This window comes from Octopus bimaculoides, chromosome 10 (assembly GCF_046866305.1).
Source record: "Octopus bimaculoides isolate indiv1 chromosome 10, ASM4686630v1, whole genome shotgun sequence".
Taxonomy (NCBI): Eukaryota; Metazoa; Mollusca; class Cephalopoda; order Octopoda; family Octopodidae; genus Octopus; species Octopus bimaculoides.
The window spans coordinates 88,688,314-88,709,442 of NC_142937.1; the positions used below are offsets into that span (position 1 = coordinate 88,688,314).

Genomic DNA, 21,129 nt, shown 5'->3' on the forward strand with positions numbered 1-21,129 from the left:
AAACGAGCAAAACCATTGCTAAAAGGAATCATTAAAAGGAGTCATTGATGATGTAATGTGAGTTCCTTGTATGACTCGGTCCTTGTATGACTCTTGAGCCCGGCCAAAGATTTGCACATTCTATTGCACAATGCACAATGTGCTGGCTGGCAGCAGAAACAGATACCACAGTATGAAGTCTTTTGACATGACTTTTCAGTCCTCCAGCTGAAAGCACATCTTTCCACAAGTTGCACATGTTCTGTTTTAAACAATAGCCGTATCACAGTTTACTAGGGTTTCATTGCTGTGGCTTCTCTGATGGCTGACCAGGCCTGCACGACTCAAGCATTTCTTCCCACAAATCATACACGTGAAAAGCAATACTCCTTCATTTTCTACAAACATACACACACACACACACACACACACACACACACACACACACACACACACACACACACATATATGTATGTAAAATATCGGGGTTTAGTTCACAGGTGGTCTAAATGACCAGGTACGCTGGGTAAGTGCTGTAACGGATTACCGGGGCCCCAAGCTCATAGCCGAGACGGGAATTATGGAACGATTGTAGATTTCCGATGCAGCGGATATATAATTGTTAAAAAGGACAACAGACGTTAAGGCAAGACAATCATCTCAAGTCATAATAATAATAATAATAATAATAATAATAATAATAATAATAATAATAATAACGTATATGACTTGAGATGTTTGTCTTACCTTAACGTGTGTTGTCCTCTTTAACCATTATATATATATATATATATATATATATATGTATGTATATATATATATATTTATATACAATAGAAACAAACTGGAAAAACACCGGGAAGGTGGACAATTTTTTTTATAGAGTTATTTTTGCTACTTTTCTTGTATAGAATATTTGAAGGAGGTCAAGATTTTGTTACCAAAATTCACCAATAGAACTGTGGCCCACTTTAATGGAAATGTGTCTTTTGTGCTTGAATGCTGGTGAAACTAAATTCTGGTGTGGACTAAATAATCCAACTCAAATCTGACGGCCGAGAGCCTTTATTATTATTATTATTATTATTATTGTTATTATTATTATTATTATTATTATTGTTGTTGTTAACAGTTTCATGCGAGCTTCTACTGTTCCAGCACGTGCACATCCTTATTTATGAAGTGCGCACTTTACTTCTTTCTGGGAATGTAAAATTGTGTTTTCATGCTACAGCAATTTTGCATTGTTGTAGGAACTTTAAAGTTGTTTCTGATAATATTGTAACGTTTCATCCGTCGTGTAGAGAACTAGCATTGAGGTATGTTTTAATTTGTGAATTGGTTTCTCTTATTTTGAAAGCAACGTATGACTTTTGTTATTTGATTTTGTGACGAGAAGTGATTGAATAAAATGTGTAGATTGGTAATATTAAAGAATTGCAGCTGTGTATGATTTGAGGTGTGTGACTTTTCGGTGTTACAATGTCAGGTATGGCATATATAGGTGTATGTGTTGTATTGATTAATGGGTGCTGATTATGTACTTTAGAGGCTGTGTGAATGGTTTAATTTTAATTGATGTTCACTGTATTGAGAAATGTTGTATATATAGAAGTTACACTTTGTACTGAGACATTGAAATGAAAGTACCTTACGTAGGATGTATGCTGTGACTTGTAGGCCTATATTATATACATGGCGTATAACTTATCGAGCCATAGTACGGTTTGTATGCTTTTGCCCATGGATATTTATCAAACATTGCACTTCAGTTATTATTGGTAATGTCTTCTTTCATGCCTACATGTTGCATATTTCAAATTTTTTTGTTTTGATAGTTTCTCAACCTCCTTTCGAGCAATGTTTTGGTAAAAGAAAACAAAAAAAGAATTACCGGGATGCCGGTCTATCAGTGTGTAGACATTTTCTTTGAAGTCTTTGATTATTATATCTGGTCGGTTTTCCTTGATCTCCTTGTCAGTGTAGACAAGCAAATCTCAGGTGATTGTCACCAAGCCATTGTCATGCACCATGTTTTGTACATGTTTAAACTATTTATATTTTGTCACGTTGAAATGTCACTATATTCTCAGTGGACATAGCTACCGGCTTCGATCGTGATTCTGAATAAATCTGGACTGGTCAAACGGAGAGGACATGGCCAACCGTCTCAATACGCAATTTTCAGAGTCTGCACTCACTCTGTATCTTTTTAGTTCTAGTCGATTTATTTTTGTTCGTTTCGTTTGTCATTGGTCTTGTGCAGTTAAAATCAGACTTTCTGTGTCGGATTCCTGTTTATCGTTATTTTCCCTTATTTTTTTTTGTCGCTCCATAATTGAGCCCCCTATCGGTGAGTCTATCGAACAACCATTCAATTCTCGCTACTGGCATTATTTGAAGCAGCGTTCATTGTAGGAGAGCACGAACAGCTCCTGATGCTTTCTTCGTTGATGGTTGTCGGGATGCTTAAAGAATGTTGAAGAATCTCCCGTCGATGTTTCGCAATAACACGCTGGCACATCGCTGTCGATCTGTGTGTATAGTCAGCACATGCGTATTTTGTGTCGATAATTGGATCATCATTTGACCAAATCGGACGTTTTGACCAACTTACTGAATCGTATCGCTTCTGAATGCTGTTTAACTCCTTCATATTTTCTCTATGGGTTGGTGATTTTATACTGCTCGAACGCGAATAAAGAAAACTGCTGCTAGATCGACTTGAAGAGTATGATCTAGATAGAACCTTCACCACTGGGTTTTGTTGTATGCCAATGTTACCCTCGTTTTTCTTCGTGTAGCGAACAACGACATGGACCTAAGAGAAAAAAAGAGAGAAGGTATTATAAAGATGAAAACATGACTGATAATGATGAATTTTCATTTTCTTTTTAAATTTTAAGCTTGTTTTAAGAAAAACATTCTTAGATCCAATACTAACAAAATATATGAATCCTGTCAAGTCGAAATGGAAAAAAAGAACAAGCCCCAAGAAAGGCAAGAGAAGGCGATTAAACTAGCACTGTATTCGTAAGAGAAATCCTTTATTATTTCTACTCTTTTGTGTATCCCCGGTCGGGCCTATTAACAAATGTTTTGAAAGTTCCCGTTAATGGCTATAAATTATACTGACAAACTCTACACACTTTACGAGTAAACAATAATGTATTTCCACTTTGTGAATAGCTGAACAAACATTTACAAGTAGAGATATCCATTCAGAAAACCTACTGAAATTGTTCATAAATTAAGATATAAAAATGAGTATGATGTTAAATAAATGTACCAATGCAGCTACAAGAACAGGTGAATTATCTAAAACTGAGAACATTAAATTAGATACTACACCAACATTATAGGATTAGACCAGTATCACAGATAAAAATTCTTTCTTCGGAATAAATGAAACTTATAAAAAAAATAACACAAATGATGGAGAGAATTAAAAAAGAAATTCTACACAAAAGTCAAACCAAAATTAAAAACTGAATTTTATGCTAGAAATTAGATTATAGCTAAAAGTAGTATAGCCATCCCAATCATAAACTCCTACTTAAATATTTTAAAACTGAGAGTTAAGTGAATTAGACAGAAAAAAGATAGCAAGTTACTAACAACATTTCGAAGCCATCATACCTACGTAACGCTGAAATACCCCAACAGAATTAAAACGGGAGTCAATAAAAATAAAAACTACTACAAGATATCAATAGTATGACGAAAATTACTTAGAAGCAAATAAGAGGAAATTGATTAGCATAAAATAAAAGGAAATTGATTAGCATAAAATAAAAGGAAATTGATTAGCATAAAATAAAAGGAAATTGATTAGCATAATAAGAAGATATGAAGAATGCAAGATGAAAACATAATTTCTCTCTTTATAAAGAAACAAAAACGTGCAAAGTTAAGTAAACAGAAACAAAAGTTTTACATAATGTCAACACGACTGAAAAGTTAAGAAAGCACGAAAGGGAAGATCTGAACGGAATTAAAATATATGAATAAAATAGAGAGAAAGGAAAACATTCCAAGGAAAATAGACTGCAAAACTTCACTACCAAAAAAAGAAAGAAAGAAAGAAAAAAGAAAAACCTAGAGTGCAGGCGAACTGTGATCCAGAAGATTTTGACTAAAAGTAGGAACAAAAGGATTGATTTTAAATGCAAAGAACCAAAATAAAATAATGAAAGAAGCAAAGAACAGATAATGCAACCGATACAAAGAGATAATCGTCCGCATCCTTTTCAGCTGATAGCACAGCTTAATCCGTTAAACATTACACGTGCTTCACAGAACGCTATTCGATATAACAGCCATGTAACAAAATAACGCAGCTTACATAAACACATACTCCATAAGAACGACAAAATGAAATAGCATAGCGCAGACAATGCACATTCTGCGAAATCACAAGCGGTCATTATAAAACAACCAAGTCATCAATATTCAATACTTAAACATTAATAACTTATTTTCTACACGTTTGCCAGCGCTCACAACAGCATTGTTGATTGTATTTCTGTTTATGTCACGCACAATTATTTGCTCGAAGATTTTCTTGAAGAGTATACAAATCAAAACAGGATGTGGTGACTTCCGTGTGTCTTCGAACACGAATAAAAGCAAACACATGATGATGTGTGTGGCAGTGTCTTGCCTACTGAGTGAGGCTTGACTGCATTTTGGGACTAAGGGCGAGGCCAAGCGATAAGCTAAAGTCTCAAGATCCACATCTACCTATGGACTTGTATCATAGCGCATTGTATAACATAATATGAGGTTAATATTTAGAGTTATTGTCAGTGACTCTAACCTCCGGTTCGTTGTCGCCTTTGTTGTACATAAGCAGGATGTAAGTACTGAAATGAGGAGGAATGATATATAGTTAAGGTTCGGTATGAATTTACAAAGACCCATCAATACTACAAAGCCATTCCTGAACAATGTCCAGAGAGGGATGCGGAAATACGATTTGTGAGACCGCGGTACTAGAAGTCGAGCTGGTAGATGGCTTGTTGGTTTCTTGTGAAAACCACTCGGGGGCTTTCTATCTCAAAGAACTTCAAAAACCGTAAGAAAGAGAGCAGCAATAAAAATAAGAAAAAGTTTTAGAAGGTGCCGTTATCTTCATAGCACTTCCGCATGAAGAAAATCCCCTATTTTTTGGACGCCTTATGTTCAATTGCAAAATTTTTATGTGATATTTGTGTAATAAAGAAATCAAACCTGGAGTGTGTGTGTGTGTGTGTGTGTGTGTGTGTGTGTGAGAGAGAGGGAGAGAGAGAGAGAGAGAGAGAGAGAGATAGAGAGAGAGAGGGAGAGAACATTGTAAGCAATGAAAGAGATAAACATGGAATGAATAAATCTTATAAATATCTATCTTTCTGTCTGTCTGTCTATCTGTCTATTTAAGGGTGGGAGATTGGCAAAATCGTCAAAATGTTGGGCAAAATACTTCCAACACAAGGATTACTTCCAGCTCTTTACATTCTCAGGTCAAGATCAGTCAAGGTCGACTCTGCCTTTCATCCCCTTTTGCGGTCGAATCGATAACGCGTTGCACAATATGTTTAGCGGCATTTCTTCCGGCACTTTACGTTCTGAGTTCAAGTTTCGCCGAAGCCGACTTTACCAGTCATCTTTTTTGGGGTCGATGAAATAAGTAGCAGTTAATCTTGATTACACTCTCCCACAAAAGTTCAGGCCTTGTGCCTATAGTAGAAATAATGATTATTATTATTATTATTATTATTATTATTATTATTATTATTATTAGTAGTAGTAGTAGTAGTAGTAGTAAAGGTGTATATACTCACAGGCCCACGGAGTGTCGATCGTACCTTCTGACATCTGATTATGCGCAGTGCCGCTCGTCTGAAAGTTTTACTCCCGTAGAAGTACAAGATGGGGTTTAAAGCACTGTTAAAGTGTCCCAGTAAAATAGTATAGGAGAGTATATGAGTAAAGTTTTTGCTTTGGGTCAATTCGAAGTCTAAGTACACATTGATTATGTGGTAAGGTGACCAACAAAAGAGAAACAAAGCTGCCAAAACGATCAGCATTTTCGCCACACGTCTTCGGCCACTCATTACGTTATTTGAAATACCTTTACTGACCGATGAATCTTTTCTCTTCAAATGAGAATCTTCGGTGAGTAATCTCCATCCTATCAACGAATAGGATGTTGTCGTTATGATACCTGGGAATATATATATTATGAGAAACAGGCATAAGTCATATAGTATCCGCTGTTTTAAACTGGCCCAAATTTCGTGACAAAAGTACAGCGTCTTGTTTGGTATTGGAAATGATGTGAGTTTTTTAACGTGTAGCATCGGTGACATGATACAAACAGACGACAACCAAATGAAGATCGTCAGGCGTACAGCTATCCGGGTAGTACACAATCGTCTGAATATCATCGGGTATTTGATGGCGAGCAGGCGATCCAGACTCAAGATAGAGATGGTGAATATACTGGCTACTACAGCCAAGCCTGAAATGAAAAAGAAACATTCGTTATTTAAGAAAAAAATACAACAACCTTTCAAAAATAAGGATAGACATTTTGCATCCTCCCCCATCACATCCACCATTATTATCACCACCGCCATCATCATTATCTTGATCGTCATCAATGGCTTCATATCGATTATTACCAACCACATGAACTCTTATCACACTCGTTATTGTTATTAAAAGATCTATTGTTAGTATTTTGGACAAAATGCTTACCGGCATTTCACCCGACTCTTTACATGCAGTGTTCGAATTCCGCCGAAGTCGACTTTACCTTTCTTCATTTCAGTGTCGATAAAATGAATACAAGTTGAGCTCTTGGGTCCATGTAATCAGCTGGGGCCCCTCTCATAAAATAACTGGCCTTGTGCCAAAATGTGGAACCATTTTTATAAACTTTGTCGCACAATCATCATCAGTATCAACCTCATCAAAGTTATAATCGTCAAATCTATGGTTATTTTGTGGCTATATTCCTATTTTCCAAATAACATCATCATCATCATCCTCCTCATCATCATCATCATCATCATCATCATCATCAGTAGTAGTAGTAGCAGCAGCAGCAGCAGCAGCAGTAGTAGTAGTAGTAGTAGCAGCAGCAGCAGCAGCAGCAGCAGCAGCAGTAGTAGTAGTAGTAGTAGTTTTCAGGATGGCAGAATCGGTAGAAAGCATGATAACATTGCCTTGTTCTTTTTGTACACGCCGTCAAAGTAACGCAGGGCTAAGAATATACGAAGCTCAATATGCATATCATGACAACCCGTCTGCATGACAATCATATGTGCGTGATATGGCGACCTGATATTAAGATAAACAACGCATGACTTTGCAGGTGGAGGCCCAATTAGAATTTTCTTCAGGTCGTGCAGCCCGTCCCGCTCAAAAGGTCCCTCAATAAGGGTTGCTTTCGGATAATGAACGAAACACCCATATTTTCAGGGATGAATTATTCAAACCCCAATACATGACTATGTTGCTCCACCACTACACCTGTTCGTGATCAGAGATGCACATATCGTCAGTTGGTTAGAGTCAAGCATCTGACAGGCAAATCTGTGTATTCAGCAGAATATTTGCTGTAGCCCATCTTTTATACCAAGATTATTATTATAATTATGAAAAATGGCTATACGGCTACACACGTAGACACGATACTGATTTTATGTTGGTAAGTTTTTACGTTGTCTTCATCTATTTTTCCGAGTGAATCTTTTAAATTAATTATTATTATTATTATTATTATTATTATTATTATTATTATTATTATTATTATTATTATTATTATTATTATTATTACGATCAGATTAAATCGTTTGCACGCCGGACCAAATACATAGCGACATTTCGATAATCTTCACATTCTGAATTAAATTTTCACCGAGGTAGACTTTTTTATCCTTTCGAAGACAATAAATAAGTGGAATACATAGGTTGATGTAATGAACAAGCCTTCCACCAAATTGCGCGTTTTGTGCCTATAGTAGAAAGGATTATTATTATTATTATTATTATTATTATTATTATTATTATTATTATTATTATTATTATTATTATTATTACTATTATTATCATTATCATTATCATCATCATTATATAAAAAACGATTTAGAGCTATTGCTTGACTATTCATCATTTGATGAAAGTCATTTAAACTACTTTCTCTTTTCCGTTTGATGTCATTGTCAAGATGGATATGATACATCGATTAATGTTCATACATCATAATGTTCGTCATCCTAATGACAATATCCATTATGTTCGCTTTTACTTTTGTTTATTCATACTTTAAGTTATATTCTATAAAAGCGTAGCAGATTCAAGATCTTGGATACTGGAATGATATACAATTAAGCTTGTTTGCCCATATTAGTTATATGAAGAGCAGTGTATATATATATATATATATATATATATATATATATATATATATATATATATATATATATCACTCTTGACATACTTGTACTCAAGATGGCGGCAGGCATTGGTATTGTTATCGTTTTTGTTGTTGATGATGTTGGCTATTATTTTTTCAATAGATTTATTTTTAATTGCTGCTTTCATTGATCAAGCAAACTTTTTTTTTGTACTAAGATTTCTGATATATGTACAACGCATTGTGCTGCTATTTTCTTTATGTATTTTATACGAGTAACCTCCGAGTATTGGATAATGTATTCCACTGAATTATTCCCTATCATTTTCAAAGCTTTTATTATTCTAGCTATTATTCTATTATTCTATTATTCTAGCTATAATGTCTGTTTAGTATCCATATTCTGGTTGTCTTCATTTCCAGATTTGAGAACAGCAGTTCGACGAGAGCTTGTGCTCTTGATCATTAGGACGATTCTGGATCTGGGGGATTCTTTGATTGGACCTCGGTTAGAGGTTTTCCTGTATTAAGAGAACAGCATCACACATGTGTTTACATATTTTGCATACTATGTATACTTATTAGCACATTTCCAACTTCTCTTTTCTTCATGTCAAGAATGATGAATGAATTCTTTAAGGATGACGAACGAGACACTCGTGTTTCCAAGGATGACTTATTCAAACCCCAAAGAATCCTTCTCACCACATAACTATGAATCTCCCCAACTACTCCTGCTTATGATCAGAGATGCATATATTGTCAGACAGCAAAGGACATGCTCTCCTGGTTAAGATCAAGCAACTAACAAACGATTCTGTAGTATTGAGCAGAATATTTGCTGTTGCCCATCTTTTATACAAAAACAAAACATGTATATGTTAACACTTCCAATCAGTTAAGACAAGAAGCCATGAAAGCCACTGCTTGATACGGCGTCAGGGCATTATCATCATCATCATCATCATCATCATCATCATTATCATCATCATCATCATCATCGTTATTATCATTATTATTATTATTATTATGTTGTTTTTTTTCTTCTTTCTTCAAATTTTCTTCCATTTCTCGCCGAATTATTATTATTATTATTATTATTATTATTATTATTATTATTACTATTCTTATTATCATTATTTTATTTATGGTTTGACAAATGCATCAATAGTTTGCGCTTCTGTTCTTAAAATAAGAATTGAATATATCTTAACAAATGTATCCGATGTTCAAGTTTAAAAAAAGAAGTTAAAGCTCAATAAATGCTGCGTAAAAATGCCTTAACGTGCCCTATCTTAATAGGTAATCTGCCAATATGTTTAAACAAGTTATTGGTAATCATTCTAGTTTTCTAATTACATTCCGTTAGTGCGAAAATGTTTTTAGTTCAACAACTTGATCAATAAGTCCCTAAAATTCTCAATTGTTTTCTGTACAATATTATGCATTGCTATGTCGATAATTAGTTTATGATTGTCATTTTAATCATGGAAAATTAAATGGAAGTCTATTACGAACTAAATGGTGCCTTGTCGGTATGCTGATGTTCCAAAGCGTTTTCAGACTTACTTTCTAAGACCTACACATACTAACAGCTTGTGGGGTCAGATGTTTGATGAAAATGCTCTAAGAACCTTATCATGGAAAAAAAGTCAGAAAATATTGAAACTTTTATCCAAATAAGCTGCCGATTTCAATCACTTTAAGAGAGCGATGTAGCAATGCTGACAATGTATTGACATAAATTAAATGAAATTAATCTTTCATAATATAAGTTTTGGAAGTTCACATGTTTTTTTCATTCAGGAAATCAAACAGAACTGGTTTTTCGTTCCCTTCTGACTGTTGCTGAGTAACCTCGTGGCTGCTAATGAGAATTACACAGATACAGCTGTCTGAAGCAGGAGCGGGAGTGGGATTATCAGTGGCTGTAGATGTCGGTCTAACTAGTAAGAATTGTAGTAATATTTAGCAAACGTTGCAGTAGTGTTGGTGGGGGGGGGAGGCTGCCCCCCTTTTCTCTGCTACAAGTATTCAAAGGTGTTTGGATATTGGTTATGAAAGTCATCTCATTGTTGCTGCCTTGTTGCCTAAGTATGTAATCTCTCAGATGGTATAAAAGAAAAATCGCAATCTTTGTTCTTTTTCTTACCGGCACGCGCATCTATATGTTTATTGATGCTTGTTTATCTGTATTCTCGTATTTTAAGTTGCATTGTTGTAAGGAACCTTTCTGTCTGTCAAATGTTACGTTCTTCACACCTCGAGCATATGCTTGCATCGATTAAGTCTTCAGATACACAGGTGAAGTTATGCATTATTATCAAGAGATGCTTTTGTGTGAAGTTTTGAAACGATTCTCTGATCCTATGAAGATTAAAATAGATGTCACAGCAGGCATATATATATATATATATATATATATATATATATATATATATATATATATATATATATATATATATATATATATATATATATATATATATGTAAGTGCATATATATATGTAAGTGCATATAATATACACACACATATATATATATATACATGCATGTATACATTCATACATGCATTAACTTCCGGTCAGCCATTGTTATGATCGGCCATTATTATGATTGACCGTTGACTGAACACTATTCTTTCTGTTGAAGAGCGTAGCTCGAAACGTCAAAGACTTTCCGTATTCCCGAGCGTCATACTAATATATACTTTTGTTATTTACACCACCTGTCCTCGTCTGTTGTTATTATTTGTATATTCTCCCATATATATATATATATATATATATATATATGTTACATTAAAAACACGACTATGTTTTAGTTTTGTAATTTTTATTATAAAATTTTTCATATTACCTGACAAGATTTCGCAGTTTGGAACAATAATGTTCTTAAATCCATAATGAAGATTTATAGACTCTGTCAGTTTTATCACCAGGATATAAATTACATTCAGCTTCTGTACTACCTCTTTTATAGTGGTCAAGTTCTACATCAGAATTCATGTATTAATTTCGTGTTACAGAAGTAGGCCACTGTACATATTTGCCGTTCAATCAATTTGCTTCTGGCTTCTGACGTACATTTTTCGTCTTTTACTATTGTATTGTGCCATTTTATATTTGTATCTATGGCAACGACATTTTTTAAATTCATATTTTATCAAATATATCTTTCATCTTTGAAGTCGATAAAATAAATTGTCAATCAGTTACTGTTGTCGATATAATCAACTATTCCTTCTCCTATATCTCAGGTCTTGTATCCCTGTTACAAGTCATCATCATCTTCATTATCTTCATCCTTATCATCAACCTCATTATCCTTTTTTTAATAATAATAATAACAATAATAATAATAATAATAATAATAATAATAATAATAATAATAATAATAGTAATAAAGGTCTCAAATTTTGCCACAAATTGACAGCAATTTTGGGGGAGGGGATGAGTTGATTAAATTCAACTGGTACTTATTTTATCGACCCCGAATGGATGAAAAGTCGACCTCAGCTGAATTTGAACTCAGAACGTAGCCGCAGACGAAATATCGCTAGACGAAATACCTAGCCGTATTTCGTCGGCCGCTACGTTCTGAGTTCAAATTCTGCTGAGGTCAACTCTGTCTTTCATCCTTTCGGGGTCGATAAATTAAGCACCAGTGAAAAAGTGGGGTCGATATAATCGACTTAATCCCCTCCCACAAGCTGCCCTTGTGACAAAAATTTGAAATCATTATTATTATTATAAATTTTATCGTTGTTGTTGCAATTGTTGACAGAATCGTTAGAGTATCGGAAAAATTCCTCCTTACGCTATAAGTTAAAATCCCGCTGCTGGGGTTAATTAGCAGTGAAATCGGGGATCAATTTAATCGATTAACCATTCCCTCAAGTTTCAAACTTTGTATCTCTATTAGAAACAATAAATACTATTTGTGTTACACTTGTAATTATTTAGATTTTCTAAGGCTGTGAGCTGGCTGAACCGTTAGCACGTCGGGTGAAATGCTTACAGGTATATCACCCGTCGCTGCGTTCTGAGTTCAAATTCCGCCGAGGTCAACTTTGCTTTTCATCCTTTTGGAGTCGATTAAATAAGTACTAGTTACGCACTAGGGTCGATGTAATCGACTTAGCTCCTCCCCGCAAATTTCAGGCCTTGTGCCTATAATAGAAAGGATTATTTCGGTTTTCTAAGGCGGCGGGCTGGTATTTCCTCTGTCGTTAGATTCTCTGTTCAAATTCGGGCGAAGCCGTCTTAGCCTTTTATCCTTTCGGGGTCGATGAAATAAGTACCAGTCGAACACTGGGGTCGGTGATATCAACATACCACTTCCCCTAGAATTCTTCACTTTGTGCCAAAACTTGAAACCATTATTTAGGTTTTCCAAGGCAGCGAGCCGGTAGAACCGTTAACACCCCGGATAAAATGCTTCGTGACATTACGTCTGTCTTAACTCTCTGAGTTCAAATTCCATCGAGGTCGACCTTGTCTTTCTTTCTTTCGGGGTCGACAAAATAAGTACCAAGCATGTAGTGGGGTTGATATAATTGAGCATCCCCCATCCCAAGATTTCAGGACTTGTGCCTATAGTAGAAAGGATCATCTGGGGTTTCTGAGAAGTAGTGAACCTTTCCTATCTTACATGTAATATAATAAATGACATCTTTAAAAATATGTACACAAACACCTAAATTGAACAAATGCTTTCTCAGAGGCTTTAACAACATTTATAGATACGGGAATTACTAAGTTCTAATTTTGTTGTCTATAAAGGGTATTCTGTGTATCATTGCAGTTATACCCATTCCAGACGGGGTGGATATATATTAATGTGTTTACTACAATATTGTCAGTCAGTGTAATTCCTTCCATTTTTCAGTATACTTCCGCATAACAGTAAAAGTATTGTTAATTGTCGAAACGCTATTTGTATTAAGATAGAAAATGTTCGTTTCGAGATAGTCTTATAATTTCTAACGTATAATAAAATCCTTTTTTAATTTTCCTATATCAATATCTGTGAATGTGAGCAGACTTCTCTCTCTCTCTCACTCGCTGTATATATATATATATATATATATATATATATATATATATATATATATATATATATATATATATATATATATATATATGCACACTCATCATTAATAGAACATGCACGCGCACATATTTAATATTAGCGATATATTATTAAGGATAGAAAAATAAGTCAGAAGATAGTAGTTATATATTTCTTTCTTTATTCATTTATATACATATATACAAATTTTAGGTTTTCTTCAGGAAACGATAGAAAACTGCTTATCATTTTTCTTCAGTTTCTGTGTCTTGTGCTGGAAGGCCAATCTTTGTATATATATTTGTGGAAAACGAAGAAAATTCACTCCATGGCGTGTGAAAAATTCCCGCTCTGCCAAATCGTTGAGGTGACATTAAGATAACTTTCTGTCTTTCGTTTGAACGATAAGGACAGGCAATGATTTAGTGGACAACACAAATTAGGTCAATTTGGCATTGGTCAGTAGCTTTCAGGAGAGTCTCTGTCGTGTCTTATCCGATACCATTAGTGCTAGTAAAACGTATCTCACTGTGATATTGGGATATCGTACTTAATGCTCCTTAGTGCTTGTATAGAATTTTTCTCATAATTAAAATTACTAGTAATCCATATTTTATAGGCGAGCTTTGGTCACGACTTCCAGGTTAATGTATACATACATACATACATATATATATATATATACATATATATATGCATATATATATATGTATACATATATATGTGTATATATATATATATATATATATATATATATATATATGCACTAGACTCACAGTTGTCTAATACTTCTGCCCATTCACCATGAATTGGCGTTTGGACACTCTTGCATTTCCATATTTCTCTTTCTCCGTCCTATTCTCCCTATGTTTATACTATTTGGGGGAAGAAGAATGAATACTTGAAATGTTCAAGATATCTAACACTCACCCACCTGCCATCATTTCTTGAACGTTAAACTTTTACCAATTCTATGTTTATCTTTTACTTCTTTACTCGTCCTTGCATTCTAATTTTCGTAACATATATATATATATAACAACAAAAATCTAAATTTTGGACATAGTCATAGTTCTGTGTATATTGGCATGGGTGATTCATATTACATGGGAGTGAATGTTCCGCAGGCCGTAATAGAAGGAAGTACGGTGTCACTCGTACGAAAGACGGCATTGCGATAAATATGGAGAAAGAAACCTATTATTGACAACATACGTACCTATCGACACAAGGAATATTGGTGAAACATTTCCATCATAACTTCCGGCAAATGCAGACATAACGAGCCTGATATGATTGTTTGAGACAGAAAAGAAAAATTATGTACAATGTCAGCTTTCCTGCATATGCGAATATTTCTTCCAAAATCAGTTAGAATGTGAATATTTACAGAGAAATGCTTCGAAACTTGCAGTTTCTTTTCTCTGATTATAAATTAGTTTATACCTATTACTGGTGCACTAGGTTACTTTAATAAGTATATAAGTTGCCATCATTCCAAGCTAGGCTTGTAAAACATGGTAAACAGCTAACGCGCACTGTTGGCAGCGCAGTTGAAATAGGGAATATTTTTGTAAAATTCAACATGTAAAATTCATCGTTTTTCTTATTGAAATTGCTGTGGTCAATCTTGCTTCTTTCTATGAGTTCAGCTCTTTCCTTATAGGGAAATTTCAAAGAGTTATAAAAAATGTAAGGTAAGAAACGTATAATACATACATACATACACACGCACATGCATACACACGTACGTATGTATATTCATATTTACATATACACAGTAACGGCTTCATAGACTTTTCCTACAATCACACATAGACATATTGTGAATGTGTTCACACACACTCACATATACGCATATATGTATGTATGTATGTATGTATGTATGTATGTATGTATGTATGTATGTATGTATAGATAGATAGATAGATAGATAGATAGATAGATAGATAGATAGATGCATATATATATATGATGTACATATGTATATATAAATATTTTAACTTTATAAGCTAAAGGGCAAAAGTAAGCAGATAAATAAATCATTACCTTCAAATTGCAGAAAGGTCAAAATATAGTGACAAAAATATGTGAAAAAAAAAAAAAAATGTAGAAGAGAATGAATGGTTTTATAAATTTTATATTCTCAAATTTGAATGCTTAATATAATTTACTCACCTTGTAGAAATCCAGCGAATTTGCACATAGCTTCTCCAAACATCCAAACTTTATATATACTTTGGCTTACTGCTATAGGTATACACACTACAGTGACTGGAAATAAATAAAAGTGACACTGACATAATTTCTTGACATATATGTATGTATGTATGTGTGTGCTGTGTCTGTGTGTGCTGTGTCTGTGTGTGTTCAAATACATACGCTTATATATATACACACACACACACACACACACACACACACACATATATATATATATATATATATATATACATACATACATGAACACTCGCACAATAGACAAATGCTCATAACCCATACAAATGTACAAAAAATATGTACTCAATAAGTCATGTAAAGAATATATTCGCGATTTTGTCGATAATGATCCTCACGTACATTGCTCAGAGTTCTCATGACATGTAGAGACATAAATGATGTAATTGCTAAATTACAAAGATATAAACACACCGAGATTATTATTATTATTATTATTATTATGATTGTTATTGTTATTCAAGGCGGCGAGCTGGCAGAATCATCAGCGCGCTGGACGAAATGCGAAGTAGTATTTCGCTCGTCGCTACGTTCCGAGTTCAAATTTTTTCCTGGAAGATTGAGGTTGATGTAATCGACTCATCCCCTCCTCCTCCTAATAATGCCTACCCTTGTGGCAAAATCCGAAACCATTATTATTATTGTTGTTGTTGTTGTTGTTGTTGTTATTCATACTTGGAGCCCACGATTGAAACAAACTGGTGAGTTTTCTCCAAATTTGCTCTTCTTTTGCCATTTGCGTCTTCTGAAGTTGTAACTATTGTTTTGCGGATGTATCGAGGTTTCCACTGAAGAATTTTTGCTGCTGAAATGCCCGTTCCGAAAATTCTTTTTCGGTTATACATTCTTAATCGGATTTTTTCATAAGATGGCCAGCAGAAGCGTGGTCGTAGGAGAAAATGTTTAAATAAGGGAGGAGTCGTAGGAGAAAATGTATTAAGTCCCTCATGCTTAAACGAGGGATGCACAAAATACCTTGCGGTAGTTAGTTCCAGCTCTTTACATTCTGTAACCATATCTCTCAGAGATATATAAATGTATATCATTTGATTATGACAATAGTGAGAGTAGTTGAAGTGGCTGTAATACATGCGAGTGCAAGGAGGGGCAAAATTTTAGAGGGCACATGAGGAGTGTGAAGAAAGGATAAGGACTACAGAGTTAAAATGAAAGGTAGGGAGGGTGAAGAAAGGTAGAAAGAAATGTAGGAGGTTAGAGAGAAGGAAAAGGAAAAACTAGAAGAGAAAGGGGAATAAAAAGAAGAAAAAGTGAGTACGAAATGAAGTGAGGGTTGAAGGAATAAGTGAAGGAGAAAAAAAAAAGAAAACAATGAAAGAGGAGAAAGAATGAATGAAGGGAAGCTATGCATGAAGGAAACAACATTTTAACAGAGATGGTAAAGAAATGGAGTAAGCAGAAAATGAGAAAAAGAGAGAGACAGAGACGGAAAGACGAACAATGTAAAACTGTGATAAATTTAGCTGCATCAAAATACTGCATTCATTGATGGTGAAGGGAAGGAGGGAGTAGGGAAGTGAGGTCAGTTAACATAGGAAAGGGAAGGGTGGTAGTTGATTGAAGAAAAGCAGACTTTAAACAGAGAGGGAAATGTGGGGTGATAGATAATATATAAGGTGTGTGGGAGGATAAAGGATAAAGCGGACGTATGAGGGGCTGGCACCGTAGGGGTAAGGTGGAGTATGCAGATAACTACAGTAAAAATATTTAGTTAATAAACAGATAAATAAATAGGTTTGTTAAAATTAGAAGCAAAATATTCTGCACAAAAATAAATAAATAAATAGTTAGGTCAAAATTGATGACGGAATTAATGGTATTTCGGTGTGTGCACGAGTCCATTTTATCAAGGACCTTTATGTGACCTGTGTTCTAATTTATCAACTCCAGAAGAGGAGAAAGCAAAGTTTAACTCCAGAGGGATCCGAAATTAGATGAGAAGAAGCCAGGGCGTTATGTTCGGCATTTCAACGATTAAACCACAACGAAATGAGAAAATTAATAATAAATATTGGCTTCAAATTTCGGCATAAGACCAGCATGTTCCGAGCGAGAACAGGGAATTAAGGCGACTACATCGACCCTAAGTTGCTCGACTGGTACATTTGAACTCGGCGGCATTTGAACTCAGAGCTTAGTATTTTACTCAGCATGCTTGCGATTCTGCCAGCTCGCCGCCTTAATCTCAACTTAAATATACTACAAATATTTTAAACTTTGCTTATTTTCACGCATCAGCCAGTTCGAGCCAAGAACTGAACTTATAGAAATCTGATTCAGTACGAATATTTACCGTTCAACATGCCATATCTAGAGCTTTATACCTACCACACTAATACACTTCTACTTCTTCGTCTTTCTTTTCTTCTTCCCTCTTTTTCAATTCGTTTTATCTACTCAAATATTGTTGTAATATCTAAACGGATTACCGCTGAAAATAATTCTACATTAAATCAAATTCTGTTAATTATACAGACTTTGCCTACATGAAATTTATCGCGCTCAATCCAAAAGATAGACACATCCATATCAATGTTATTAATAACAATAAAGCTCATAGTTTGACGATGGCTCTAAACGGTGAAACCTCAGAATCTCTCTATTCTATGAAAAATAATCCCATAACCTACATTTATATTGAGTATTTCATCAGATAAGACTTGGTTGTCTTCATGTACAATCAGATATAAAATGTATACATTTAATATATATATATATATATATATATATATATATATATATATATGGGAGAATATACAAAAAATAACAACAGACGAGGACAGGTGGTGTAAATAACAAAAGTATATATTAGTATATATTAGTATATTAGTATATATATATATATATATATATATATATATATATATAAATGTATGTATGAATGTATGTATGTACATATATAAATGTATATACACACACCCACAAGCTTATCTATAAGTCTTGGTGGTCCAAATCAGAGGTGCAATCTATGTGGGTGTCTTTTCAGAACATTGACTGGTTTAAAAAGCCACATCAGATACCATGATGGTGCTAAAGTGTAGGTACAGGAGGTGGTCAACCACCATATATATATATATGTATATATATATATATATATATATATATATGGATGTATGTTTGTACGTATGCGTGTGTGTGATAGGTACACGCAGGCATCACTCACACGTACACACATACATGTATTTAACTGTTTGATGTAGATGAGACTTGTAACTTACAATCACTTTTGTGTATAATATAGAAGGTTAGTGTGGGATCAATAGGATGCCGAAAGGGAAATTAACAGGTGTTGAATACGTGAAATTTATACTTGTACACAGGTATAAACTCTGTCTTCACTGGGCTGGAAGGGCCGCTGATATTACATACATCCAACCATAAAGGCTTTCTCTCTCTCTCTCTCTCTCTCCCTCTCGCTCACTCTTTCTATCTCACGCTCACACACATTTTTAATTAGCATTTCCGTTAGAAAAGGTGGGAATCTCAATAATTAATGTCAGATACCGAATATGTCAAGTGGAGAGTAAATTAATTTATTCAATGATGACTCTTACAAGACTGTAATGCTGCAAACTTGGTGTGTGTGTGTGTGTGTACGAAGTCGAACCCGGCGTATTTGAACTCAGGATGTCAAGACGGATGAAATGCCGTTATGTATGCTCTCCGGCATGCTAACGATTCTGCGAGCTTGCCGTCTTGATAATATCTTAGTAAAACAGAGTTTTAATGAAACGTTGAAGAGATACGATTTGGGATGAGTGGATTGTCATTATGATGACAAATTGATTCCTATTTTGTTCTGAAAGAAAATAATTCCGTATCCATTTGATCATTCTTTGACCATCTTTTGCGAAACATTAAAAAAGTCTATGACATTATCCCGATTGACATTATTCGTTATAAAAATGAATGTAAAAAGTACGATGAAAAATTTCCGAGTTTTTGTGTAGCCTACAGATCGCAAATATTTTTGATATGTTGAAATATTCTGAAATATTCTGAAATGTGAGCTGAGTTGTATATCTTGTAAGTTCATTACGTTTTTGTGTCAAGCTGTTGAATGAATGGAGATTTACACCTCTTTGCTTTTTTGAACCCCAAGATTATTCTAAAAAAATAACTTTATGAATAGAATCATGGTATGTGAAATGTATGTGTGTGTGTGTGTGTGAGAGAGAGAGAGAGAGAGAGAGAGAGAGAGAGAGGGAGAGAGAGAGAGAGGGGGGAGAGAGAGAGAGAGGGGGAGAGAGAGAGAGAGGGAGAGAGAGAGAGAGAGAGAGAGAGAGAGAGAGAGAGAGAGAGAGAGAGAGAGATGCATACAATGGCTGGCCGAAGCCGAAAAAGGTAAGCACAATGAAAAATTTAGCAACGAAATGAAGGCCTGCGTGAGCGTGGGTGATAAGCTCTCTGAACACATGTTGCAAGAGTCACCCATTGTTGTCACATCTGTGCAAAAGAGTGTCGGTGTGTCTCTAGTAGGACTGAAACGTCACATCCATGCTGTTCGTGTTGAAGAGAATAATCAAACATTGGCATTGATCAAAATCGAGTCGCAGCCATCAAGTGTGAGTGCTTCTGGACACGTTTATATCTATTAGGCACTTTAATTTTAATGCACAAATGGAATACTTTATAAACATGTTTGTGTGTATGCTTGTATTTGAGTTTGGTGCATATGCTCTACTATTGCGATTTGAAAGATATAGAAAATATAGCTGTAGTTGCTGTTTAAATTGATTAAAATACGAGTAGAAGCTATGCCAGCTGTGACCATTCCAGTTTTAGCTGTGAAACCATATCTGGAATTGCGTTGTTAAAGGTCAATTTGCACGTAAATTCGTCTCATTATCCATTTGAGATAGTTCCCTTATCTCAGGCAGAAATCTGTCTACAATTGTCCCTTGTCTGGAAGCAAAGATCAAACTCCCCTTCTAAGAATGTAAATCAACTTTAAGATTACTTTCTGACAATACCTCTTTGTCTTTAAGAGTTGCTAATAATTACAAGAAACTCCAATTAATTAATTAATTAATTAATTAATTAATTTAGAACCACCTGCATACGGCATACAACATATCGCCTATTTAACTTAATCATCAAATTATATACCATTGGTTTATTTGAGTTATTTTATTTAGCTCATAATTTCAATTAAACATTATTAAGCATGCCCCCCCTCTCTCTCAATAAAATAGACATATGATATGGAACAGACTTAGCTACTATTTGTTGCAGGATGAGTGACTGCTTAGAATTTCTCTCACTGGCTCTGCGAATCTAGCAGACAATAATTCTTTAGTTAATTGGCTTGTTTCATCCATCAGAGCTAAGACCACAGAGAAGCATTGCATTCAAAAGGTTGTGTCTCGGACCTTAATTCACATTAGGCATTTGACAATCTAACAAAGCTTTACTGC

The 21,129-nt window shown here is 34.6% G+C and overlaps 1 protein-coding gene across 3 annotated transcripts in view; it reads right to left on the minus strand.

The window, feature by feature from the left end:
* Positions 1 to 841: 841 nt before the first annotated feature.
* Positions 842 to 21,129, minus strand: part of LOC106869943 (QRFP-like peptide receptor) — a 57,240-nt gene continuing 36,952 nt past the window's right edge. For all 3 annotated transcript variants that reach the window (XM_014915880.3, XM_052971349.2, XM_052971350.2), the window contains 3 exons: positions 15,635 to 15,730; positions 5,802 to 6,481; positions 842 to 2,800 (listed from right to left, as the gene is read on the minus strand). In XM_014915880.3, coding sequence (XP_014771366.1) covers positions 2,354 to 2,800; positions 5,802 to 6,481; positions 15,635 to 15,730 — 1,223 coding nt within the window. In that variant the 3' untranslated portion in view covers positions 842 to 2,353. The remainder of the gene's footprint in view (positions 2,801 to 5,801; positions 6,482 to 15,634; positions 15,731 to 21,129) is intronic.